General features: G+C 48.7%; 1 protein-coding gene across 1 annotated transcript in view; it reads right to left on the bottom strand.

Moving 5' to 3' along the window:
- Positions 1 to 270: 270 nt before the first annotated feature.
- The window catches only part of LCK (LCK proto-oncogene, Src family tyrosine kinase), a 45,762-nt gene continuing 30,784 nt past the window's right edge, over positions 271 to 15,248 (bottom strand). Inside the window, exons 11-13 of the mRNA XM_029571463.1 lie at positions 7,584 to 7,737; positions 3,275 to 3,406; positions 271 to 2,018 (exon numbers count right to left, since the gene is read on the bottom strand). Coding sequence (XP_029427323.1) covers positions 1,816 to 2,018; positions 3,275 to 3,406; positions 7,584 to 7,737 — 489 coding nt within the window. The 3' untranslated portion in view covers positions 271 to 1,815. The remainder of the gene's footprint in view (positions 2,019 to 3,274; positions 3,407 to 7,583; positions 7,738 to 15,248) is intronic.

Here is a 15,248-nt window from a genome sequence, read left to right as displayed (position 1 = left end):
TCAGAAATTTCATTTTTTAGTTCCTTCAGTACCCTAGGATGCATACCATCCGGTCCAGGTGATTTGCTACTCTTTAGTTTGTCAATCTGGCCTACTACATCTTCCAGGTTCACAGTGATTTCGTTCAGTTTGTCTGACTCATCACCCCTGAAAACCATCTCTGGAACTGGTATCTCCCCAACATCCTCATTAGTAAACACGGAAGCAAAGAATTAATTTAGTCTTTCTGCAATGGCCTTATCTTCCCTAAGAGCCTCTTTAACCCCTCGGTCATCTAATGGTCCAACCGACTCCCTCACAGGTTTCTTGCTTCGGATATATTTTTAAAAGTTTTTATTATGAGTTTTTGCCTCTATGGTCAACTTCAATTCAAATTCTCTCTTCGCCTGAAGAATGGGTATCTAGCTAATTCTTAAGATGAGTATAAGATTTTCTTACCTTCTTTGCGATATGATTTTATAAATGTTTCATTTGTTCTCACTATAGGATAAAGACTCTTGTTATATGTCCTTTACATGCCCCTGACGAAGCTTATGGGTGAAACACTGGCCGTGTTGGGCTATAATATGTTCAAGTATTAATAGATTAAGAGTCTATCTTGAACCGACAGAGGACTTTTTAAGAAAAACAAAAAACTTTTTGATAAAAATATTTTTGAATTAATAACATATAAAGAAGGCGAATGATTGAGAAGACTGGTTGGTGTCTTAAAAAAGGTCACACAATGTCAGGCTTGCTGACGCCTTCTATAGCCACATTTGATTTGATTTGATTCCACTTTAATATTGATAGAATATTGGTTTTGGTGGATATTTTTGACTCTTTGTGCTAATAGTTGGTAATTGAAATCTCCCATTATTATTGCACTGCCAAATTGGTTAGCTTCCCTGATTTCTCTTAGCATTTCATCATCTGTCTGACCATTTTGTCCAGGTGGATGGTAGTATACTCCTATCATTATACTCTTACCCTACACACATGGGATTTCTACCCATATAGATCTCAGTACTAGGATAGCAGAGGGTGCTATAGAGCAGGAGTGAAGTGTATTGCCAGAGCTGTGTGCGGGGATCGCAGTACTGAAATAGCAGGGATATACAGGGCAAGACTGAAGTGCATTGGTTAAGTTGTGTGTGTGTGTGTGTGTGTGGGGGGGGGGGAATCTCAGTACTAGGATAGCAGGGGGTGCTATAGGGCAGGAGTGAGGTGCATTGGCAGACCTGTGTGTGGGGATCTCAGTACTGCACTAGCAGGGGGGTGCTATAGGGCAGGAGTGAGGTGCATTGGCAGATCTGTGTGTGGGACAGCAGGAGGTGCTGCAGGGGAGAAGTGAGGTGAACTGGTAGAGTGTGTATGGGGATCTCAGTACTGGAATAGCAGGGGGTGCTGCAGGGCAGGAGTGAGGTGCATTGGCAGAGCTGTGTGTGGGGATCTCAGTACTGCAATAGCAGGGGGTGCTGCAGGGCAGGAGTGAGGTGCATTGGCAGATCTGTGTGTGGGGATCTCAGTACTGCAATAGCTGGGGGTGCTATAGGGCAGGAGTGAGGTGCATTGGCAGATCTGTGTGTGGGACAGCAGGAGGTGCTGCAGGGCAGGAGTGAGGTGCATTGGTAGAGTGTGTGTGGGGTCTCAGTACTGGAATAGCAGGAGGTGTTGCAGGACAGGAGTGAGGTGCATTGGCAGCGCTGTGTGTGGGGTAGCTGGATTTCACCTTTTAGAGGAGGAGAGTCTCTGACTGATCCTCTGCCTTGATTTCTAAAGTTGTATCAATGGCCGCAGAGCATACTCAGCACAGTACAGAAGTGAGGGGTCCTGTCATGGCTGAGCTTGGTACTGGCCTTCAGTGGCAGTGAAAAAGTCTTCAAGAAGAGCTTTCAGGAACTCAAAGGTGGGCCGGTCCTCTGGCTTCTCCTTCCAGCATCTCATCATCACTTCATACAGTTCCTCTGAGCAGTTGTCCGGCTGGGGCATGCGATAACCTCGCTCCAGGTTCTGGATCACTTCTGGGTTGGTCATACCTGCAGTCAGAACTCAGTGCATTATTATTCTCTACAGTGATTCCTGCTGGGATCTCAGCTTCCTGCCCCCAGTTTTTAATTAAAATACAAAATTAATACGCTTTGGCATTTTTAAGGTGGGCACTTAACTGAGGTTTATGACATTTGGTGGTGTTGTATGTTTATTGTACTATAATTTGTACTTTTTGTACACTACTTTGAGTGGCCTTTTTGGCCTGGGGAAACAGTTAAAAAATGTATAAATAAATACAATAAAAGCATTCAACTCTCTCCAGGGCTTAACTTGTGAGGGAAGGGGGTGGAGGGCAGGCTTCAGAGGCAGCGCAGCAGGAGGGGCTGAGGCTGAAGCACCCAGGAGCCAGCAGTCACCCTGCTCTCCTCTCTTGTTCTCCCTCCCCTGCACGTTATGTCTCCTGTACTGCAGAGAACAGAAGGGGAAGGGGTGATACTGAAGCAGACACTGCACAGAACAGAGGCACAAAAAGGCTTGAATTAGCAGAAGCAATGCCAATTCTCAAGGCTTCATTCCTGGTCGTGATGAATGGCACCACTGCTCACAACTTTCAAACTTGTGCTGATTCAATCCCTTTCTGTCTCCATTACTGAGGGCTTAATGTCTGATAAAAAAAACAACAACCCGAGGACGCACTCTGGCACCTGAGAAAGCAGAGCTGAACCGGCAGTGTTTATCAGTTCTGGCTCCTCTGAGAAAGCAGAACAGATTCAGCAGTTGCATGGATCACTTATGGCCCCCTCAGTCCTTGGAGGAAGCAGAGCTGCTTCCCCTGACACAAGGGCGTGTGTGTGCGTGGAGCTTGTGGTGTGTGTGTGTGTGTGTGTGTGTGTGTGTGTATGTGGTGTGTGTGTGTGGTATGTGTGGTGTGTGTGTGTGTGTGTGTGTGTGTGTGTGTGTGTGTATGTGGTATGTGTGTGTGTATGTATGGTATATGTGTGGTGTGTGTGTGTGTGTGGTATGTGCGTGAGTGTGTGAGTGTGTGTGGTATGTGTGTGTGTGTGTGTGTATGTGGTATGTGTGTGTGGTATGTGTGTGTGTGTGTGTGTGTGGTGTGTGTGGTATGTGTGTGTGTGTGTGTGTATGTGTGTGTGTGTATGTGTGTGTGTGTGTGTGGTGTGTGTGGTATGTGTGTGTGTGTGTGTGTGTGTATGTATGGTATATGTGTGGTGTGTGTGTGTGTGTGTGTGTGGTATGTGTGTGAGTGTGTGTGTGTTCCCTCTGATCTGTCCAAGCTCAGTACCTGGGTAAGGAATACGCCCATAGGTGACAATTTCCGTCAGGAGAATCCCAAAGGACCAAACATCCGATTTAATCGTGAATGTACCATAATTTATGGCTTCTGGAGCTGTCCACTTGATGGGGAATTTTGCTCCTGAAAACACAGGGGTGGGAAGAAAAAGTCACATAACCTGCAGCAACCAAACTGAGCTGAGGGCTGAGAGCGAGGAGGGGGAGAAAGGGAAAGGGATAAGGAACATTTTCTTCAGATGAACTCTAGAGGGGACTCAGTAAGTTGCCGGTAGGGGGAACTCTCCTGTTTGCCCCTTCTCCTGCAGCACTTCCCTTCTTAGCTGTCTTTGGCGTTGTCCCATGCCATCCCCAGGAAACTCAGATACCCAACTAGGGGGAGACAGTCTCTGAAGCCTAATATCCCTGGGAAGAGCTCTCTGTACGAGAAAGGGTTAGGAGAATGAAGGAGAACTCCAGCTCAGTCAGAACCAGGTCTGGGATCTGCTATCAGTGCGGGTCCTGTCAGTCCTGAGCCCAGAATTTAGCTGCTCGCAATGACTAGGACTCTCCCCACAGCCCCCCCTGCGTGTTCCACTCCAGTCACCTAAAGCTCAGGGACCTTCCACATCACCATCTGAGCCACCGGGCAGCCTGAGACCTTCCCTGGCAGTCTCTGAGAGACATGTCACACCTGGCCTCCCTGGCAGTCTCTGAGAGTCATGTCACACCTGGCCTCCCTGGCAGTCTCTGAGAGACATGTCACACCTGGCCTCCCTGGCACTCTCTGAGAGACATGTCACACCTGGCCTCCCTGGCACTCTCTGAGAGACATGTCACACCTGGCCTCCCTGGCAGTCTCTGAGAGAAATGCAACCCCAGCTGTAAGATATGTAGCCACCCCCATCTCTGGCACTCTCTGATAGACATGCAATGCATCTCCTGTCTGGCAGTCTCTGAGAGACATGTCACACCTGGCCTCCCTGGCAGTCTCTGAGAGAAATTCAACAGCAGCTGTAAGATATGTAGCCACCCCCATCTCTGGCACTCTCTGATAGACATGCAATGCATTCCCTGTCTGGCAGTCTCTGAGAGGCATGTCACACCTGGCCTCCCTGGCAGTCTCTGAGAGACATGTCACACACGCCCTCCCTGGCACTCTCTGAGAGAAATGCAACCCCAGCTGTAAGATATGTAGCCACCCCCATCTCTGGCACTCTCTGATAGACATGCAATGCATCCCCTGTCTGGCAGTCTCTGAGAGACATGTCACAACCTGGCCTCCCTGGCAGAAATGCAACCCCAGCTGTAAGATATGTAGCCACCCCCATCTCTGGCACTCTCTGATAGACATGCAATGCATCCCCTGTCTGGCAGTCTCTGAGAGGCATGTCACACCTGGCCTCCCTGGCAGTCTCTGAGAGACATGTCACACCTGGCCTCCCTGGCAGTCTCTGAGAGAAATGCAACACCAGCTGTAAGATATGTAGCCACCCCCATCTCTGGCACTCTCTGATAGACATGCAATGCATCCCCTGTCTGGCAGTCTCTGAGAGGCATGTCACACCTGGCCTCCCTGGCAGTCTCTGAGAGACATGTCACACCTGGCCTCCCTGGCAGTCTCTGAGAGAAATGCAACACCAGCTGTAAGATATGTAGCCACCCCCATCTCTGGCACTCTCTGATAGACATGCAATGCATCCCCTGTCTGGCAGTCTCTGAGAGACATGTCACACCTGGCCTCCCTGGCAGAAATGCAACCCCAGCTGTAAGATATGTAGCCACCCCCATCTCTGGCACTCTCTGATAGACATGCAATGCATCCCCTGTCTGGCAGTCTCTGAGAGGCATGTCACACCTGGCCTCCCTGGCAGTCTCTGAGAGAAATGCAACCCCAGCTGTAAGATATGTAGCCACCCCCATCTCTGGCACTCTCTGATAGACATGCAATGCATCCCCTGTCTGGCAGTCTCTGAGAGACATGTCACACCTGGCCTCCCTGGCAGAAATGCAACCCCAGCTGTAAGATATGTAGCCACCCCCATCTCTGGCACTCTCTGATAGACATGCAATGCATCCCCTGTCTGGCAGTCTCTGAGAGGCATGTCACACCTGGCCTCCCTGGCAGTCTCTGAGAGAAATGCAACCCCAGCTGTAAGATATGTAGCCACCCCCATCTCTGGCACTCTCTGATAGACATGCAATGCATCCCCTGTCTGGCAGTCTCTGAGAGACATGTCACACCTGGCCTCCCTGGCAGAAATGCAACCCCAGCTGTAAGATATGTAGCCACCCCCATCTCTGGCACTCTCTGATAGACATGCAATGCATCCCCTGTCTGGCAGTCTCTGAGAGACATGTCACACCTGGCCTCCCTGGCAGTCTCTGAGAGAAATGCAACCCCAGCTGTAAGATATGTAGCCACCCCCATCTCTGGCACTCTCTGATAGACATGCAATGCATCCCCTGTCTGGCAGTCTCTGAGAGACATGTCACACCTGGCCTCCCTGGCAGAAATGCAACCCCAGCTGTAAGATATGTAGCCACCCCCATCTCTGGCACTCTCTGATAGACATGCAATGCATCTCCTGTCTGGCAGTCTCTGAGAGACATGTCACACCTGGCCTCCCTGGCAGTCTCTGAGAGAAATGCAACCCCAGCTGTAAGATATGTAGCCACCCCCATCTCTGGCACTCTCTGATAGACATGCAATGCATTCCCTGTCTGGCAGTCTCTGAGAGGCATGTCACACCTGGCCTCCCTGGCAGTCTCTGAGAGAAATGCAACCCCAGCTGTAAGATATGTAGCCACCCCCATCTCTGGCACTCTCTGATAGACATGCAATGCATCCCCTGTCTGGCAGTCTCTGAGAGACATTTCAGACCTGGCTTCCTGGGGAGTCTCTGCAAGATATGTCACACACCCCCTCCCTGGCAGTCCCTGAGAAACATGTCATACCTGGCCTCCCTGGCAGTCTCTAAGAGAAATGCATCACACCAACTATAAGATATGTAGCCACCCCCATCTCTGGCACTCTCTGATAGACATGCAATGCATTTCCCGTCTGGCAGTCTCTGAGAGACATGTCACACCTAGCCTCCCTGGCAGTCTCTGAGAGAAATGCAACACCAGCTGTAAGATATGTAGCCACCCCCATCTCTGGCACTCTCTGATAGACATGCAATGCATCTCCTGTCTGGCAGTCTCTGAGAGACATGTCACACCTGGCCTCCCTGGCAGACTCTGTGAGATATGTTGCACACCCCTTCCCTGGCAGTCCCTGAGAGACATGTCATACCTGGCCTCCCTGGCAGACTCTGAGAGAAATGCAACACCAACTGTAAGATATGTAGCCACCCCTATCTCTGGCACTCTCTGAAAGATATGCAATACATCCCCTGTCTGGCAGTCTCTGAGAGATATTTCACACATACCCTCCTTGGTAGTCTCTGCGAGATATGCCACACACCCCCTCCCTGGCAGTCCCTGAGAGACATGTCACACATGCCCTCCCTGGCAATCTCTGAGAGACATGTTACACATACCCTCCCTGGCAGTCTCTGAGAGACATGTCACACATGCCCTCCCTGGCAGTCTCTGAGAGACATGTAACACCTGCCCTCCCTGGCAGTCTCTGAGAGACATGAAACACATACCCTCCCTGGCAGTCTCTGAGAGACATGTAACACCTGCCCTCCCTGGAAGTCTCTGAGAGACATGAAACACATACCCTCCCTGGCAGTCTCTGAGAGACATGTCACACATGCTCTCCCTGGCAGTCTCTGAGAGACATGAAACACATGCCCTCCCTGGAAGTCTCTGAGAGACATGAAACACATACCCTCCCTGGCAGTCTCTGAGAGACATGTCACACATGCTCTCCCTGGCAGTCTCTGAGAGACATGAAACACATACCCTCCCTGGAAGTCTCTGAGAGACATGAAACACATACCCTCCCTGGCGGTCTCTGAGAGACATGTCACACATGCTCTCCCTGGCAGTCTCTGAGAGACATGAAACACCTGCCCTCCCTGGAAGTCTCTGAGAGACATGAAACACCTGCCCTCCCTGGAAGTCTCTGAGAGACATGAAACACATACCCTCCCTGGCAGTCTCTGAGAGACATGAAACACATACCCTCCCTGGCAGTCTCTGAGAGACATGTCACACATGCTCTCCCTGGCAGTCTCTGAGAGACATGAAACACATATCCTCCCTGGCAGTCTCTGAGAGACATGTCACACATGCTCTCCCTGGCAGTCTCTGAGAGACATGAAACACATACCCTCCCTGGCAGTCTCTGAGAGACATGAAACACATACCCTCCCTGGCAGTATACTCATTATCTTCAATCAGGCGGGCGAGACCAAAGTCAGCAATCTTGCAGCAGAGTGTCTCAGATACCAGGATGTTGGCAGCTCTCAGATCTCGGTGGATGTAATTCTTATGCTCAATAAATGCCATGCCCTCTGCGACCTTCAGAAGAAAGAAAGACACCATTACAGGGAGGGCCCAGGGACAGTGGCAGAGGGTGGATCATCTCTGATAACAAGGTAGGTCCCTTCCCTGAACCTCAGTAGTCCTGAAAGCTGTATCTTAAAAGGTTTGTTTCTTTCTACTGAATGCTATGTGGAATTTCTCCTAACAAGTTTTACTGATGTGTAGTGCTATAGTTTCAGAGCCAAATACCTTTCCTGCTCACTGCTCCAAACCATTTCTTGCAAATTTAGATTTTAATGGAAAGGATTTACACATAAATCTGCCTGTAAGACATGAAATGTACTCTTGACCCATTCAATAAAATGTAACCTGCAGCAGACAAAATCCGTGTGGAAAGAACTATGCAGACAGGCAGGTTGGTTTGCAATCAACAAATAAGATTCACTCAACCAAAGAGCTACAGAAGAAGACAGAATATTTAACCTTTCCATTGGCAAACATAACTCACAATTTCATAACTGATGGTGTTTTAGAGGGAAAAGATGAACCCTTCCAGCCCCCAACATCCATTGGCAAACTGTTAACAACAGGTGATGAACCAATTGGTTTGTATCAGTCCTTGTCCTAATGAAATGAACCCACCCTATCAAAAAATAAGTATTTAGCTGCCTAACTCAGAAGTTGCAATAAATTAAAAAAAACAGTCACTGGGGTAGATTTTATAAATGTACGCGCAGGCGTACTTTTGTTCGTGCACCAGGCGTGAACAAAAGTACGCTGGATTTTATAAGATATGCGCGTATCTTATAAAATCCGGGGTCGGCGCGCACAAGGGGGTGCACATTTGTGCAACCTGCACGCGCCGAACCCAGCGCGCGCTGCCTGTTCCCTCCGAGGCCGCGGCCTCGGAGGGAACTTTCCTTCCGCCTCCCCTCACCTTCCCCTCCCTTCCCCTCCCTTCCCCTACCTAACCCACCCCCCCCTGGCCCTATCTAAACCCTCCCCTACCTTTGTTGGCAGATTTACGCCTGCGGAAAGCAGGCGTAAATCTGCGCGCGCCAGCGGGCTGCTGGCACGCCATCACCCGACCCGGGGGCTGGTCCGGAGGCCTCGACCACGCCCCTGGGCTGGCACCATGCCCCCTGGGCCCGCCCCTGAAACGCCGTGTCACTCGCGGCACGCCCCCTGACACGCCCCTCCATGCAAGCCCTGGGACTTACGCGCGTCCCGAGGCTTGTGCGCGCCGCTGAGCCTATACAAAATAGGCTCGGCGCGCGCAGGGGAGGGTTTGGGGTAGGTTTTCGGGGGGTACGCGTGTATCGTACGCATGTACCCCTTTGAAAATCTACCCCACTGTGACTAATTTTCAAATACAGTTTTCTCTCTATAAACATAAAGTCAATGAGAGAAAACTGTATTTGAAAATTAGTCACAGTGACTGGGTTTTTTTTTTTATTTATTGTAATTATAGATCACTGTTTTGTGGTTCAGTAGATTTTTGGTGCATAACTCAGAAGTTGGCCAGCTAAATTAATATTTGGGCACTTATCCAACAAAATTCTTACTTCTCAACTGCGTGCACATTTTTCAGACAGACCAGTTAGAAGAGCGTACAAAGGCTCCCTCTAAGAAAGCGGGCATTAGCGACTGCAGCGCCAACTCTTTGGAAGACTCTGCCACTGGATCTACGCCAAGAACGCTGCCATCAAACATTTAGGAAAGAGCTAAAAACGTGGCTCTTCAGACAAGCTTTCCCGGAAACCTAAGATCTCTCTGACACCGTTTAAAGGACACAACCAGGGCTCGAGGAGGACCCCCCTCAGTTACTTCCACCCGTTCTTCTCACCCCCTATCTCATGCCTTCCTGTCTTCATTATTAATCCATCTTTTTCCCCGACCCCCTGTTTTTACCCCACGTTTTCACATCTAATTTTTTTCATTGTTTTCATTCCTTTAACCCTGTCTCTGAAGTCAGCGAAGGTCTCTAAAGTTTAATGATTAATGCTTTAAAGTTTTACTGTTCCAATGTTTAATACCCCAATGTTTAATGCTCCAATGTTTAATGCCTCTCCCAATTGGTTCCTTGGAATGTTCTCATGTTTGTTTAATGTAACTTCATGTTTAATGTATCGCCCACCCGCGACCGTTCTGTGATCTGTATTTCATACAGGAATGTCGGGATATAAGAATTCAAAATAAATAAATAAAATAAATAGTCAGTTAAAAAGATAAGCAGCTACAATGTAGCCAGATAAATTAGGGGCATACTGGGGCATAACTGGGAGGAGTTGCTAAGCGGCTAATTCTGATACTGATAGTTAGCCATAAGATTTAGCTTCCTAAATCTGGTCAGGCCAAAGAGCTGACCTAAAATTAGATGGCTATAATTAGCTGGCTAACTTTAAAATAGCCAGCTCTATTTAATCGTGTGGTTTCACTATTGAATATACCTAAAAAATTAGCACGATAATTTTGGTAGCGGGACTGTGTCAGAATACGGACCTCGTTATGTCTTTGAAAAGACTTTATAATTGAGCAAGCCTACCACATCTGGGCAAATAATCTCATACCCACACATCTTCTCTACCACATCTGGGTACATAATCTCATACCCACACATCTTCTCCACCACATCTGGGCACATAATCTCATACCCACACCACATCTGGATGCATAATTTTATACCTGCACATTTTATCTACCACATTTGGGCACATAATCTCCTACCCACACATCTTCTCCAGCACAGCTGGGCACATAATCTCATACCCGCACATCTTCTCCACCACAGCTGGATACATAATCTCATACCCGCACATCTTCTCTACCACAGCTGGGCTCACAATCTCATACCCGCACATCTTATCTGCCACTATCCGGACACGTAATCTCATACCCACACATCTTCTCCACCACATCTGGGTGCATAATCTCATACCGGCACATTTTATCTACCACATCTGGGCACATAATCTCATACCCGCACATTTTATCTATCACAGCTGGGCACATAATCTCATACCCGTGCATCTTCTCCACCACAGCTGGGTACATAATCTCATACCTGCGCATCTTCTCCACCACAGCCAAGCACATAATCTCATATCCACGCATCTTCTCCACCACAGCTGGGTACATAATCTCATACCCACACATCTTCTCCACCACAGCTAAGCACATAATCTCATACCCACACATCTTCTCCACCACAGCTGGGTACATAATCTCATACCCACACATCTTCTCTACCACAGATGGGTACATAATCTCATACCCATACATCTTCTCCACCACAGCTGGGCTCATAATCTCATACCCACACATCTTCTCCACCATAGCTGGGTACATAATCTCATACCCACACATCTTCTCCACCATAGCTAGGTACATCATCGCATACCCACACATCTTCTCCACCACAGCTGGGTACATAATCTCATACCCACACATCTTCTCCAACACAGCTGGGCTCATAATCTCATACCCACACATCTTCTCCACCACAGCTGGGTACATAATCTCATACCCACACATCTTATCTACCACTATCTGGGCACATAATCTCATACCCACATATCTTCTCCACCACAGCTGGGTACATAATCTCATACCCACACATCTTCTCCACCACAGCTGGGTACATTTATTTATTTGCTTTTATATACCGACATTCGTGGGGGTACATCACATCGGTTCACATTGTAACAGAGGAAATAGTATGACGAGTCGTACTATTTTCACATTGTAACATTAATTTTTTAAAATTAAACCTTGTAACATTTATGCTTTATGCATAGAAACATTGTAACATTGTAACATAAATTAAATTATACATTGTAACATATATACATTCCCAAGGTAGGTGGGGGACGGAATGTTTGGCGTAGAATGAAAGGTTTCTCATACCATACATAATCTCATACCCACACATCTTCTCTACCACAGCTGGGCTCACAATCTCATACGCACACATCTTCTTTCCCACAGCTGGGTACATAATCTCATACCCGCGCATTTTATCTACCACAGCTGGGTACATAATCTCATACCCGCACATCTTCTCCACCACAGCTGGGTACATAGAAACATAGAAACATAGAAATGACGGCAGAAGAAGACCAAACGGCCCATCCAGTCTGCCCAGCAAGCTTCACACATTTTTTCTCTCATACTTATCTGTTTCTCTTAGCTCTTGGTTCTATTTACCTTCCTCCCCCACCATTGAAATATCAAGCTTGATTAGTTAGGGGTAGTAGGGGTAGTAACCGCCGCAATAAGCAAGCTACACCCATGCTTATTTGTTTTACCCAGACTATGTTATACAGTCCTTATTGGTTGTTTTTCTTCTCCCCTGCTGTTGAAGCAGGGAGCTATGCTGGAAATGCAGGGAGCTATGCTGGAAATGCGAGATGTATCAGTCTTCTCCCATGCCGTTGAAGCAGAGAGCCATGCTGGATATGCATCGAAAGTGAAGTATCAGACAAATTTGGTTGGGGTAGTAACCGCCGTAACAAGCCAGCTACTCCCCGCTTTGTGAGTGCAAACCCTTTTTTCTTCTCCCCTGTCGTTGAAGCAGAGAACTATGCTGTATATGCATTGAAGGTGAAGTATCAGGCTTATTTGGTTTGGGGTAGTAACCGCCGTAACAAGCCAGCTACTCCCCTCTTTGTGAGTGTAAATCCATTTTTCCACATTTCCTCTTGCTGTTGAAGCTTAGAGCGATGTTGGAGTCACAGTAAGCATGTGTATGTTTATTGAATAAGGGTATTGTCTCCAGGCAGTAGCTGTCATTCTGGTGAGTCACCCACTCTTCATTGGTGGCCTCATACCCACACATCTTCTCTACCACAGCTGGGTACATAATCTCATACCTGCACATCTTCTCCACCACATCTGGGTACATAATCTCATACCCGCGCATTTTATCTACCACAGCTGGGTACATAATCTCATACCCGCGCATCTTCTCTACTACAGCTGGGTACATAATCTCATACCCGCACATCTTCTCCACCACAGCTGGGTACATAATCTCATACCCGCGCATTTTATCTACCACAGCTGGGTACATAATCTCATACCCGCGCATCTTCTCTACTACAGCTGGGTACATAATCTCATACCCACACATCTTCTCTACCACAGCTGGGCTCACAATCTCATACGCACACATCTTCTTTCCCACAGCTGGGTACATAATCTCATACCCGCGCATTTTATCTACCACAGCTGGGTACATAATCTCATACCCGCACATCTTCTCCACCACAGCTGGGTACATAGAAACATAGAAACATAGAAATGACGGCAGAAGAAGACCAAACGGCCCATCCAGTCTGCCCAGCAAGCTTCACACATTTTTTCTCTCATACTTATCTGTTTCTCTTAGCTCTTGGTTCTATTTACCTTCCTCCCCCACCATTGAAATATCAAGCTTGATTAGTTAGGGGTAGTAGGGGTAGTAACCGCCGCAATAAGCAAGCTACACCCATGCTTATTTGTTTTACCCAGACTATGTTATACAGTCCTTATTGGTTGTTTTTCTTCTCCCCTGCTGTTGAAGCAGGGAGCTATGCTGGAAATGCAGGGAGCTATGCTGGAAATGCGAGATGTATCAGTCTTCTCCCATGCCGTTGAAGCAGAGAGCCATGCTGGATATGCATCGAAAGTGAAGTATCAGACAAATTTGGTTGGGGTAGTAACCGCCGTAACAAGCCAGCTACTCCCCGCTTTGTGAGTGCAAACCCTTTTTTCTTCTCCCCTGTCGTTGAAGCAGAGAACTATGCTGTATATGCATTGAAGGTGAAGTATCAGCCTTATTTGGTTTGGGGTAGTAACCGCCGTAACAAGCCAGCTACTCCCCTCTTTGTGAGTGTAAATCCATTTTTCCACATTTCCTATTGCTGTTGAAGCTTAGAGCGATGTTGGAGTCACAGTAAGCATGTGTATGTTTATTGAATAAGGGTATTGTCTCCAGGCAGTAGCTGTCATTCTGGTGAGTCACCCACTCTTCATTGGCGGCCTCATACCCACACATCTTCTCTACCACAGCTGGGTACATAATCTCATACCTGCACATCTTCTCCACCACATCTGGGTACATAATCTCATACCCGCGCATTTTATCTACCACAGCTGGGTACATAATCTCATACCCGCGCATCTTCTCTACTACAGCTGGGTACATAATCTCATACCCGCACATCTTCTCCACCACAGCTGGGTACATAATCTCATACCCGCGCATTTTATCTACCACAGCTGGGTACATAATCTCATACCCGCGCATCTTCTCTACTACAGCTGGGTACATAATCTCATACCCACACATCTTCTCTACCACAGCTTGGCTCACAATCTCATACGCACACATCTTCTTTCCCACAGCTGGGTACATAATCTCATACCCGCGCATCTTCTCTACTACAGCTGGGCACATAATCGCATACCCGCACATGTTATCTACCACAGCTGGGTACATAATCTCATACCCGCACATCTTCTCCACCACAGCTGGGTACATAATCTCATACCCGCACATATTCTCCACCACAGCTGGGTACATAATCTCATACCCGCGCATCTTCTCCACCACAGCTGGGTACATAATCTCATACCTTCACATCTTCTCCACTACAGCTGAGTACATAATCTCATACCCGCACATCTTATCTACCACAGCTGGGTACATAATCTCATACCCGCACATCTTCTCCACCACAGCTGGGTACATAATCTCATAGGGGCGGATTTTAAAAGGAGCGCGAATAGCCTACTTTTGTTTGCGCTCCAGGCACAAACAAAAGTATGCTGGATTTTAGTGGATACACACGGAGCCACGCGTATCTGCTAAAAACCTGGATCGGCGCGCGCAAGGCTATGGATTTTGTATAGCTGGCACGCGCCAAGCCGCGCAGCCTACCCCTGTTCCCTCCAAGGCCGCTCCGAAATCGGAGCGGCCTCGGAGGGAACTTTCCTTTGCCCTCCCCTCACCTTCCCCTCCCTTCCCCTACCTAACCCACCCGCCCGGCCCTGTCTAAACCCCCCCCTTACCTTTGTCGGGGGATTTACGCCTGCCAGAGGGAGGCGTAAATCCCCGCCCGCCAGCGGGCCTCTTGCGCGCCGGGCCGCGACCTGGGGGCGGGTACGGAGGGCGCGGCCACACCCCCGGACCGCCCCGGGCCGTAGCCACGCCCCCGTACCCGCCCCCAAAACGCTGCCGACATGCCCCCGAAACGCCGCAACGACCGGGCCCGCCCCCGACACGCCCCCCTCGGAGAACCCCGGGACTTACGCGAGTCCCGGGGCTCTGCGCGCGCCGGTAGGCCTATGTAAAATAGGCTTCCCGGCGCGCAGGGCCCTGCGCGCCTAAATCCGCCCGGTTTTGGGCGGATTTAGGCGAGCAGGGCTCTGAAAATCCACCCCATACCCGCACATCTTCTCCACCACAGCTGGGTACATAATCTCATACCTGCGCATCTTCTACACCACAGCTGGGTACATAATCTCATACCCGCGCATCTTCTCCACCACATCTGGGTACATAA

The sequence above is a fragment of the Rhinatrema bivittatum genome, chromosome 11 (genome assembly GCF_901001135.1).
Source record: "Rhinatrema bivittatum chromosome 11, aRhiBiv1.1, whole genome shotgun sequence".
Taxonomy (NCBI): Eukaryota; Metazoa; Chordata; class Amphibia; order Gymnophiona; family Rhinatrematidae; genus Rhinatrema; species Rhinatrema bivittatum.
This window is presented reverse-complemented; position numbering and strand designations above follow the sequence as displayed.